The sequence below is a fragment of the Culex quinquefasciatus genome, chromosome 2, assembly GCF_015732765.1.
Source record: "Culex quinquefasciatus strain JHB chromosome 2, VPISU_Cqui_1.0_pri_paternal, whole genome shotgun sequence".
NCBI lineage: Eukaryota > Metazoa > Arthropoda > Insecta > Diptera > Culicidae > Culex > Culex quinquefasciatus.
The window spans coordinates 97,225,305-97,236,525 of NC_051862.1; the positions used below are offsets into that span (position 1 = coordinate 97,225,305).

At 40.0% G+C, this 11,221-nt stretch overlaps 3 protein-coding genes across 3 annotated transcripts; 1 reads left to right on the forward strand and 2 right to left on the reverse strand.

Annotated features, from left to right (window-relative positions):
• Positions 1 to 4,578: 4,578 nt before the first annotated feature.
• Positions 4,579 to 5,498, reverse strand: LOC6031502 (ribonuclease P protein subunit p29). The gene is made up of 4 exons (XM_038254659.1): positions 5,396 to 5,498; positions 5,014 to 5,329; positions 4,809 to 4,954; positions 4,579 to 4,739 (listed from the first exon to the last, which is right to left on the reverse strand). The coding sequence occupies exons 1-4, from the start codon at positions 5,415 to 5,417 to the stop codon at positions 4,600 to 4,602; spliced, it is 624 nt and encodes a 207-aa protein (XP_038110587.1). The 5' UTR covers positions 5,418 to 5,498; the 3' UTR covers positions 4,579 to 4,599.
• A 4,435-nt stretch (positions 5,499 to 9,933) lies between these two features.
• Positions 9,934 to 10,345, forward strand: LOC6031503 (cytochrome b-c1 complex subunit 9). Its single transcript, XM_001842241.2, has 2 exons — positions 9,934 to 10,153; positions 10,233 to 10,345. The coding sequence occupies exons 1-2, from the start codon at positions 10,022 to 10,024 to the stop codon at positions 10,269 to 10,271; spliced, it is 171 nt and encodes a 56-aa protein (XP_001842293.1). The 5' UTR covers positions 9,934 to 10,021; the 3' UTR covers positions 10,272 to 10,345.
• Positions 10,281 to 11,100, reverse strand: LOC6031504 (39S ribosomal protein L18, mitochondrial). Its single transcript, XM_038252476.1, has 3 exons — positions 10,838 to 11,100; positions 10,616 to 10,766; positions 10,281 to 10,561 (listed from the first exon to the last, which is right to left on the reverse strand). Exons 1-3 carry the CDS (start codon positions 11,002 to 11,004, stop codon positions 10,364 to 10,366), a joined length of 516 nt encoding a protein of 171 aa, XP_038108404.1. The 5' UTR covers positions 11,005 to 11,100; the 3' UTR covers positions 10,281 to 10,363.
• Between the last annotated feature and the right edge of the window lie 121 nt (positions 11,101 to 11,221).

The following is an 11,221-nucleotide window of genomic DNA, read 5'->3' on the forward strand; positions in this document are numbered from 1 at the left end:
GAAATGGAAAGGTCTTTTTTCATGTCATCCGTACAATTTGACCAGATTTTCTCGTTTTAGGTTCCGCAGTGTCCAGCGAGAAGTGGAAATTTTAGTCTTACTCCAGTTTGTGCAACGATCCAATCCAAAAAAATAGCCCAACGTCTCCGGAGTTCTAAATGCCGATGTGTCGTTGATGGTCAAACACACCAAGGGCCAAAACCACATCTCGTTCAAACGGAATCATCATCATCAAGAACTAAGATGTGGAATGTAAAGCAGCTCAATTCAGTTTAAAGATTGTTAGCAAAAATGTTGAACCGAGTGTTGATTTTAGTTTAGCTTAGCTTGGTAAAAATTTGAACCGAGTGTTGATTTTGAACATTAAATTTATTCCAAATCCTGCTATCTATCGCATTTGTGACTAAAAACTTGCGCGGCCTCATAGTTACATGCTACCAGCCAAGGGCATCAAAGCATACAACTCAGTGAGGGTTGTGGGAGGTCCGAATGACTCCCAATTTCTCTCAAGGGTCGACATGCTTCCTCTTCTACCTGATCTCGTATTCTTTCCCACTATATTCCACTTCCTTAGGGGTTACCTCCTACCTCAACCTGATTCTTTCCGGATACCGTGGGTGGATCTTCTGCTGATGTGAGGCCCCTCAGCTTCACCTGCCGCTGCTCTGCTTCCGGATCTCCGGAACCGACCTCCTGCCGTTTCGTTCTGCTGCTTGCTGGCATGGGGGTGGACGTCGAACTCGCCAGCGTCCCGGCGTCGTTGTGGTTGCTGCTGCAGTCTTCGGTGTCCCCTTCGTGTGCTTCTCCCTCGCGCCCACCAGTATGGTGACGGACTCGAGCCTCCACGTTACTGAAGTTCCGTGGGAATTGCCTGGTTTCTGGCGCTAGGTTTGAGTCGTGGGACAGGTCTTCCGGAACCAGATGGTTCTCTGTGTGGTTTGTTGTTCGGGGTTCCAAAATGGAGGACGCAGAAGATCTAGCGATGTCGGCTAGTCGCTGCTCGTCTATACCGCAATTGACGACGGTAGACGGTAACGCTCGCGATCACGGATGTTGGGTGGAACCACGACCGAACCGGGGGATGTTCCGTAGCGAAGCTACGCGAACTTTAGTCCTAGACTGACGGGTTCTGTGGATGAGATGAAGGGGGTGGGGGAGTGTAATGGCGGTCCTCTCTGGTCTGGTCACTCGCGGCACTTATCAGGGTTGTTGGAGGGTTCGCGGGGAATTACCTAAAGTTCTTGGAGTCTCCCAGTCTCCTCTGTCCTCCGTGAAGTCCTTTGACCGCTTCCTGGCACTGGCACTTCACAACACTCCGTCGAGCTGTAGTCGAAGCTACGACGGCTTTCGCGACTTGTGGCCTCATCCCGCCAACCTCTGATCCAGCGAATCCTGGAAAACCCGCCATCATCATCAGTTTCGCCACCCCCAATGGCTGCCCATTCGTTGATCCTCGGTCCTCTGGTGGTGTCTCACTATCCACGAACACACGCACTCCCCTGCCTCTGTGTCACCGAAATTCTCCCACAACACACCCACTGGTTACACATTCGAGAACCATCTTTAGAATTATATAATCACATGAAATTAGGCATTTTAACATTCTCTTCATAGTATTTCCTAGTATGTGGTATGGCGATTGTCCACGCTCCACATACAAAAGTTTTTGTTATATGGGCAATTGTTCACGAGGAGGGAGTGTGAACGATTGATGAAGAAAATACAAATTTTCTATAATTTGTGGGTGATATCTATTGAAGGCAAACGGGAAATTTTATCCGATTCATTAATCACAGTCCGCACACATAAAACAGGTTGGTTACTTTTAACTAAGGCGATATATTGGGGATTAATAAATGCCTGTGCAGAATAATTATAAATATTGTAGAAGGTTTCTAAAATCGATAATAATTGCTCAAACGTACGTTTCTGTTCTCTATTGCGACTTCTTGGCCTTTCGCTGAAGACTCTCGCAGTAATAATCAAAGAACTATTGAATAATTGGTAATTATTAAGATGAAACAAAAATATTCCTACAAATTCTTACTACATTATTTATTTCAAGAGGCTGTACTAGTTGTACATGAATAAGGGTTGTTTCGTCTGGCGAAACCTAAATTAGATATAATAACTTGTAAAATCAACTAATTATGAATTCTTAGATTTTACTGTTTGATGCCATTATTGAAATATCTCAGAAATATTGAACTAATTAAAACTACTGTTTGTGCAGCGAAGAGTTGCGTATGGTTCCTGCTGCTTTTTAAAAACTTTGATAGATAACTTGCAAGTTTGACACTTAGGTCTACCAAGATGCGACGATGTCGTAGGGCCTGGTCAAGTGGCGCGTCAAGTGCTTTGGCACGTAACATAATCATTTGAATCCCATGCTTCAAACCACAATAATACCATTAGGAAAGGTTTGGCACACTTAATTATCACGTTTCGCTGGCGTTTAATTCCTCTCTGGATCATACAATTATTTACTCCTCTACTTCTGCATATCACGGAGACAAAGTTAAAGTTAATTCGAATTTTATTTTGCCAGATTTTTCAACAAAATTTCTTTAATGCTTCAATAAGATGTAATTCGAAAACCAGGCAAGTCGGGCTGGGTAATAAAATTCCATGCCAGAGCTCCTTCATTTGCGATCTCTAAGTAGGAATTCTATTGTTGCCATTCCGTTCCTCATGGTCATCGGCATTTTGAACTCCGGGGACGCCGGATTTTTATTTGACTGTAATTTCCACTTCTCGCTGGACACTGCGGAACCTAAAACGAGAAAATCTGGTCAAATTGTACGGATGACATGAAAAAAGACCTTTCCATTTCCAGTTGAATTTTTTTTTGACAGCAACAACATAAAAGTTGTCAAGCTATGAAAAACAAATCGTAGTGAGCGCCTAGATGAAAATTAGAAAAAAAAATGCGGTGTTGGCCCTTTACAAAAAACAATTACGACACCATAGCTTAAACCACTTATAATTAAGCCAGATTAACTCGGATCAACCTGTGATGTTCTGAAAAGTTGTTCCCCATACAATAATCTACATACATTTTATTAGTTCCAATTACTTAAATGGGTAACTGATTGTTGAGGCAGTAAAAACTAAAAAAAGATTTTTTCCCGTAGTAAAACGTTGAAAATCCCATGCAAACTTAAATGTCCCAGAGCTGTGGCCAAACCTGAACCAAATTGGCTGAAAATTTCAGGAGAGCTTTAGTGGGCATAGAACAATGATTTAATCAACAATGCAACGGTCTTTGACCACTTTTTGCATTTCCAAGGGGGCCTGAACCACACTAAGGCTCAACCGATTTTGGCCGCAATGGTTTTAATCGATCCGTCTTAACGTCCCCTAAGTTGCAGTTTTATCATGTATTTAAAAAGTTATGTTAAAAAAAACTGTTTCACATTAAATTGAAATTATGGTAAAAAGGGTGTTTTTTCATGAAACCCTCACATGTTATATATTTATAGAAAGCATATGAGAAACCCTCGAGGAGAAACCCTTTAAGGTGGAGTAAGAATTTTCAAGACCTTTCTAAAATAACAAGCAGTTTAAAAAATGGTCTGAATTCACATAACCTCAACTGGTCGGGTCTGATCGCCACGAAAAAGCCGTGTAGAGGGATGCCATTTTCCTCAAAGGCCGTGTCTGTATAATCTTGAAAAAAAAGTCTGTAGGTAGTCTGTTTTTTTACTCATCACTTATTTTTCTTAGGACCTCTCAGGTGCTGCGAACGTTAGGGGAGATCCATTAACCATGTGGACACTTTAGGGGGGTTGGAATCACTATAAATGAGAGGAAGGCACCAACCACCTAAAGGTGGATTAAGTAAAGTTTTTTTGATTTAAGCGATTCATTGACTAAATATATGGGCATTTAACTTATAATTCTGTTCAAACTGTGTTTTTAGGAATTGCAAAAAATGTTGTATGGTACTCGTTGCAAAAAGCTGATTTTTTCATCACTCGTCGTATGTATCCAGCTCGGTGAACTTCGTTGGACTCGTGCTGAAAAATTAGCATAAACAACTATTAATTCATTCTAAATGGCATTTAGAATATATGGGTGTTGGAGGCTGTTGCAAAAAGATTTAATGGTTAAAACAATCAATTTTTAACAGTAATTTGCAAAAGCTTTGAGAAAAGTCAAACCAAGCCTGGATGTATATAGCACATTTTGAAGGGCTTCAAAAGACCTTTCGAATGCATCTATGATAGTTGGAATTAATGAAATTTTACAGAAATGCGAATAATTTTAAGTTTTTTTATATGGTTTTTGGACCTCTAACTTCAATGCCCGTTTTACCCCACTTCCTTTTGTCGTAGAGTGCTCATATTTGGCATACGTTCATCTCAAAAACAAACGCTGAAAGTTTTATCCAAAACGGAGCGTTTCGATACGTCCGAGCAATATTTATAAAAACTGCCTCAATCATAGTAAATTTGAGTGATATGCCTTATTATTGATACCACTAATTAATAAAGTGTTCTGAATTTTTGGGTGTTCCATATATGTGAGATTACTGCAGACTACAGTGCACATGTGCACCGAAATGAAACCAAATCATATTTATACAAATATATTTATTCAATCCAGATCACATTCGCCAAACACTTTGTACTTCTTGACGGACCGTTCTGCTGGCCGCGTATTCAGGTGCTTTCCAAACACGGTAAGTTGGATGTCGTTCCAATGAACTAAAAAGACGGAATCGTTCTTGGGGATGGCTGGAATTTCAAAGTACAATGTCAATTTCAACGAAACCGTTGAATTATTATGCTGAGTTTTTAACTTACTGCGTATTTTATCATCTTTGGACACAATTTTAAAGGTGCCCTTCGTGTCCAGGATGACGATACCTTTGGCTCCCACGAGGCTTGGGTTTTTCGATCGAACCACCGAGATTTTGGCGCCATGAATATCAACTTTTAAGATATCTGATCTGAAAAAGACAAACTTGATTATACACACTGTATTACAGCATTTTTTACAAGGTTTTACACAAAATGCACGTATTGTGCATCGTTAACGTCAGGCAGCGTGTCCTTGCCGAGGTACCGGGCAATGTAACCCCGCCACAGCCGATTCAAAGGAATGCACGCACTGTACTTAACCGCATCTTCCGGAATCGCGTAAATGCCCAGTTTTGCAATCTCCCGCCGGGTCAACTTTTTCTTACTGCCCTGCTTTTGTTTGTCACTCTTGTTTGGTTTGGACCGTTTAAGCGCCGTAAGGACCTCGGTTGTGCGGCCCTTTGTCTCCTTAAATCGTGCGAAATCCTCCGGCTTGATTAGGCCCTCCATCAGGACCGCTGATTCTACGTTGAATATAAGTAATTTATTGCTGAGCTAAACATAATTTAATTGAATCTAATCTAAATTACCTGGTTTAGTGGGTTTATCCATAGTTAAGCTTAAATATTTTACATTTAAACACAACAACTTAGCATGGGATTCAGATCAGTACAATCCAAAACAATAACAAATAAATGTCAAATGATATTTATTCCAAGACGCCACCTATGTTCGAGTAGAAACCCTAAATAAGGTCCCTATGTTCGAGTAGTGCAATTTCATGTCGCCATCTGGTGTTGATATCCCAAAACCATTAATTCTGAAATAAGACCATCTGGCGTCGAAAAACGCTGAGATGATCTGTACTTATTTGCACAGTGGGAAGCAATGCAAACAAATGTGGTCAAAAAAATTACAGTGCAGACGTTTTTTTTTGTCATTTTAAGCGATTAAATTTTGAAAAGTTTAAAAAGTTAGTTAACTATAATAATTAAGAAAATGTTGAGCATTAATTTCATGTTCTCAAAGTGTCATAATTTTCTTAATGAACATGATTTCAATTCGGAAAACGGAATGCATTTTCGGATTCTTCGAACAATTTTCCACTAGGAGAAGATAAAAGAGGTTAGTAAATAATAACCCAAGTAACCACCCAGCACGAAAAGAAATCATAAATTGGCTGCTAAACAGCATTGAAAAGCAAATTAGTCATAAAACAGCTAAATTCAATACAAATCAGCTCTAAAACGAATGCTCTAAATGAAGCTGAAATAGAGCTCATTTGATGCTGCCACTGGCAACACTGCAACACAATATTTCATCAAACTGGCAACACGATGTTTTTTCGTGTAAAAGCGAAAGAGAAAGCACAATGACATGAAACCAAATATGTTTCCTACTCTTTCATCCGTTGAACCAAAATAAATCGAGCTAGGAGCAAATATCTTTGAGTGAAGACATTGTTAGCTGGTTTCACCATGTTGGTAAGCTTAACTGCACTAATTAAAGATATATTTTAATTAAAGAAAACATTTTTTTCAGGATGAACACAATTTCCAGGTGAAAACTTCTACCATTCCGGAGGCCTGCGCGAGCCGACGATTCGATTCACGGAAATGGAGGAAAGCCAAGAGGAAAGCAGAGTTTGCATTTGTGAAAAAATACGATTGGATTACAACAAAATGGAACTTCAAAAGGAATCTCCCCCAACTCTCTTGCATGCATATTCTGGAGGCTGTGAAATAAATTATTCAAATCTGCCATAAAAGTGTTTTTTCCTTGATATAATCCGAAACTTTCTAGTGGCTAAGTGGAATATATGTTTACATCTTAAGGGGTATACGCACTTCGGAAGGAACCGGTCAAGAAAAAAATCAAATGGGCAGCAGCGGCAGCGCAAGCAAGTCAGAGAGGGCGAAGAAAAGCCCCAAGAAATCGCTCCCTCTCCTTTGTTCTGCAGTTCGTAAAGCTGTTTCTTGACCCCTTTCCTTCCGATCTCCATACTAGCCTTTAGATAAATCAATATTGAAGTCGAACATTTAACAACGAAACAGTTTTATAGCTCTGAAATCAATCTATGAAATCCATTCCCTAGTCCATTCCTCATTTAGCCGTGAGGACACAGTCACAGTAATCATCAGGACCACATCAACATCCAGCATCAAATCGTTAACATCGCAAGTTCAAGCAAATAATTCAACTTCCCCATTCTGTCAGCTGAGTCGGCAAAGTAGTAAACAACCCGAAAATAGAATTGAGAGAAGCAGAAGAGAGAGAGGGAGAGAGACAACAACATTTTTGCCTCTCCAATTTTTTTGACATTTTGCAGGATTGGAACAAAAACAGTAGGGGCCCAGCTGGAAATCAGAAAAATAAAATCCAAATTCGGTTGTAAATCTGCTGCAAAAGCGCTGTTCGTGCAGATATCAAAACTGTTTAGCTTTTGCTCGCAGCTGTTAAAGCGCTGTTAGTGCTGCACAGTGACATGATTTAGTGCTGCTTGGTTACTTGGGAAAAATTGTTTGTTTTTGAAACATTATTAAATAAAATTTCCGAATTTCAAGGCATTTTCAACAGAACAAATTTTATACAAAATATGAAATTTTGTTATTCGTGCTTCGAATTCAGTTTATAATGCAATATGAATGGATATTACGGTACATAACATTCTTCAGTCAAGTTTAAATATATTTTGAATCAAAAATCCCTTTAATTTTTTTCCAAGAGGTATATATATTTTTATCTACAATTAAAGCAAAAATAACACAAGTTCTCAAGCACTAATCTTAATACCAACTGACCGTGGCCTTCCTCTCGGTCTTTTTTGCCCATTATTAATGGGTGCCTTTTCCACAGCACCAGTGCTTACTCGCTTCTTTCTTGCACTTGTATAATCTTTTCGTTCTGCCTGAACTCGCATACGCTTGGATCTACGCTTCTTCATCATGGCTGTCGTCTCATGTGTAACCAAGTTAAAAAATTTAAGGAATTCGATCTGTTTCAATTTATGATCCGAAGTCGTGGGCAGATGGTCCGACAAAAGTTCCGGAGATGTTTCCGGTGAAGATACCGTTATCACAAGTGGTTTTTGCTGGATTGGGTTATCTTGATTATCGTTACTCTTTCGTCGCCGTTTCGTGGTCCTTGTTGTGGCATTGATTTCCTTAGCATGATGATTTTCTACTTTGGTGACGTATTCGTAGCCATCCTTGAAAACACTAACCTCATGAACCGCTGCTAACTTCTCATTTGCATCATTGTCAAGCCACTCGATGCTACTACTTGAAGAGGACAATACCGTTAAGTCACATGCTGGAGATACTTCGTCAGTAAAGATTCGGTAATTCTCCATCAATTCCGAAACAGTGCACCGTACGGTCACCCGTTGCGGTGCGATCACTCGACTGCTCGAAAGGTCACTGTGCATGTTCAACAAATATGTCACGTTATCGTCCATCGCACCGGTATCAAATAGTAGATCTTGTTGCATCAGAAATTGAGTAACACTGAACTTCAACTCTTCCATCAGCAAAAACTGTTCCTTCTCGATTGCCCTCATTTCGTTTTCCAAAGTTTCAAGGAACACTACCAATTTAAACGCACCATTGCCTTCGAGAGAATTATTAAGACACGGTGCCAACATCAAGTGGACGTTTAAGAAATCGTGCAATGCTCGGCGACAATACAGCAGGTCGTCTTTCAGCTGACTGGGCAATTGGTCCAACAGGGACTGTAGCATGTTAACTTCCATTATCACTTTTGATATTTGCACTACAATATGTTGGTTCGATTGGTCCTCACTCGACTTTTCACGTTGAAATCAAGGCTAGTACTGACCTGACTTACCTTCGACTGCACTATATATATGGGGCAGGTAACAATACCCTATATATATGGGGCAAGTACAGGTACACTTACGATTGCTAGGTACAAAATATAATTATATTTTGCAAGATTAAATTTTAAAGAAAATTTTAAAAAAGTTGTCATAAATTGAATTTGATTGAGATCGACACAAAAAACGATCTCAACTAGTCTAACTTTCATTAATTAAAAATTTGATTATAATTCAAAGCTGAGAACAGAGTTTCTGGGTACTTAAAGAATCGAGTAAATTTACTGAAGGAAAAAGTTACAAAATTACCTTCGAAATAGCTGCCATTTTGTCATTTTTCCAAAAATAACTTGGGATAAAAAATCATGGCATGAAAAACCCAACTGCACTTTTCATTCAGAATAAATGAAAATAATGTAAACAAACTTTTAGGAATAATGTATAATGTAAGTCTATTTGTTATCTTTAAATAGAAACTCAATTTCAACAATTAGTTCGAAATTTCAACTGACAGCTCAAATAATATGTAATAATTTTAAAAAAATAATGGTTGGAAGTATGCATCAACAATCAAATATTATGCAAAATAAATAGCGTAAGATGACTAAATACATAAAATGTAGAAACTGGCTAGAAATATTGCTACCGCACACTTATTATACTGTCAATTATACGAGATTTCATACTAATAACAAAAATCTCGACTATTTTGTTTGATTAGGTCCACTAGAAAATGTAAACATTGAGTGTATCCCGCTTACACCGATGGACAATGGCATAAGGTGTGAGAGGGATACACTCATTTGTTTATAGGACCTAATAAAAAAATGATGTTTCATATTGTAATAAAAAATGATACTTCAAATTGGACATTTTATTGCTAGTGTTTTGTAAAAGTCGGATGACTGTATTTTTTGTACAGATGTTGTCTTTCACCCGCCACCAGATGCACTGCACTTTAAGCTTTGGGTTCGCTACTGAAGTGAAGATGTCGCTAAAAATGCTAGTTCAGATTGCCATCTATTGGACAATTTTGGATGGAATGGGGATTGGTAGAAACTGCAGACTGGCCGATACACGCACACGGACACACTATTTGTTTGGTACAAAATTTAACCATCATTCTTTGTTATCAACTTCAAGGAAAACTTTGACTTATTCAAGCCAAACCCGAAAGTATCAAATCATCGAGTGTTTAGTGTAACGATAAATGTGAAATGTTTGCGATGCTGCAGATTTTTTTGGGGAAAAATGGCAACACTGTTCTGATTAAATAACATTTTGACAGTTAGCGCAGCTGTCACATTCTCGAAGTGTCCACCAGTCGCAGTCGAAGGTGCGCTTTTCTCACGGTTCAAAACATCCCGAAAAACTCCACAAAATGAAGGCCCTGAACAACCTGGTGCTCAGACGGACCTCCACCTACTTCGCCGGAATCGCCCTGAGCGTGTTCTTCTTCGAGCGCGGCTTCGATCTGGCCACCGACACCTTCTTCCGGTCGTACAACAAGGGCGTAAGTTTTAGCTTCAAGCAATCCTTGCAAAGATTATATAATTTGACGTAACTCGTCTGTGTTTTTTGCAATATTCCAGAAACTTTGGGACGACATCAAGGACAAGTACGAGCAGTAAAAGGCGGTGTTGACCTTGCCTATGTTTATTACCGAAGATGGCTAAAATAAATCTAGAGAAAACCTAACACAAAATGCTGTTTTTTTTTTTTTTCATTCCGTCACTTCCCACGGCTTTTCCGGACGTTCCATGTCCCAGGGTCGCGCTGGCTTGAGTCGTTCCGGTTCTTCCAGTTTGATGCCGCAGCTGGTTAGGGTTTCCAGGAACTTGTCCACCTTTCCGTTGGGTTTTGGCTGCAGGTCGCAGCGCATTTCCGTCAGTCCGGCCTCCATGCAGCGGGTGGCAAAAATCTGAAAAGGATAGCTTTGGTTATTCCGTTCAAAGGTGATTCAAACGAGACCCACTTTGGCCAGATTGACGTAGGCGGCCGTGTCGTTTCCCTTGAACAAATGCTGCTTGATAGCCCACTCGGAAGTGCTGCTTTCGACGACGGTTCCGTTCTGGAAGTGGTTCAGCTTGGCGGACACGTATTTGTTGCTAGCTGTCAGTTCCAATCTGAAAAAATGATATAAATTTTAGAACAGATTGAAGGCTTCTTCTCCGAGTCATCGGAACCCGTCCCGTACTTATGCCAGTAGCTGCGGCCCGGTTTCTCCAGATGATATCCGTCGGTTTTGTACGCCACCCGCAGCCGCTCCAGGTTGCGGGGATTCCGATTTACCAGGTGCTTCACACCTTCGGCACATTTATTCAACTCCTGGATCTTGTGGAAAACCTTCCTAGAACTGGCCATCTTCAGGGAGAAGCGGAAATCGGTTTCTGTTATTTGAATTCTGCCGCCGCGGACCACACGGTGCTGCTGGTGTTGTGAGTTAACTTTTATTGATTACTGCAATTACAACGATTACATGACAGTTCAATTCCCTGTTTCAAAAAGCGATGGAATGTAGAGCGGACATCGCTCAAATACCAAACCACTTTCAGTTGGGAACACTGCTTTTCACGACACC

What these genes read in the sequence shown, in the direction of transcription:
- LOC6031502 (XM_038254659.1), bottom strand. Translation starts at nt 5,417, where the DNA reads ATGGATAAACCCACTAAACCAG. An exon ending in GGATAAACCCACTAAACCAG is followed by an intron (nt 5,330 to 5,395) that starts GTAATTTAGATT and finishes TATTCAACGTAG; the next exon opens with AATCAGCGGTCCTGATGGAG. An exon ending in GCACAATACGTGCATTTTGT is followed by an intron (nt 4,955 to 5,013) that starts GTAAAACCTTGT and finishes TGTCTTTTTCAG; the next exon opens with ATCAGATATCTTAAAAGTTG.
- LOC6031503 (XM_001842241.2), top strand. Translation starts at nt 10,022, where the DNA reads ATGAAGGCCCTGAACAACCTGGTGCTCAGACGGACCTCCACCTACTTC. An exon ending in TCCGGTCGTACAACAAGGGC is followed by an intron (nt 10,154 to 10,232) that starts GTAAGTTTTAGC and finishes GCAATATTCCAG; the next exon opens with AAACTTTGGGACGACATCAA.
- LOC6031504 (XM_038252476.1), bottom strand. Translation starts at nt 11,004, where the DNA reads ATGGCCAGTTCTAGGAAGGTTTTCCACAAGATCCAGGAGTTGAATAAA. An exon ending in GGCCGCAGCTACTGGCATAA is followed by an intron (nt 10,767 to 10,837) that starts GTACGGGACGGG and finishes TCATTTTTTCAG; the next exon opens with ATTGGAACTGACAGCTAGCA. An exon ending in CCTACGTCAATCTGGCCAAA is followed by an intron (nt 10,562 to 10,615) that starts GTGGGTCTCGTT and finishes TATCCTTTTCAG; the next exon opens with ATTTTTGCCACCCGCTGCAT.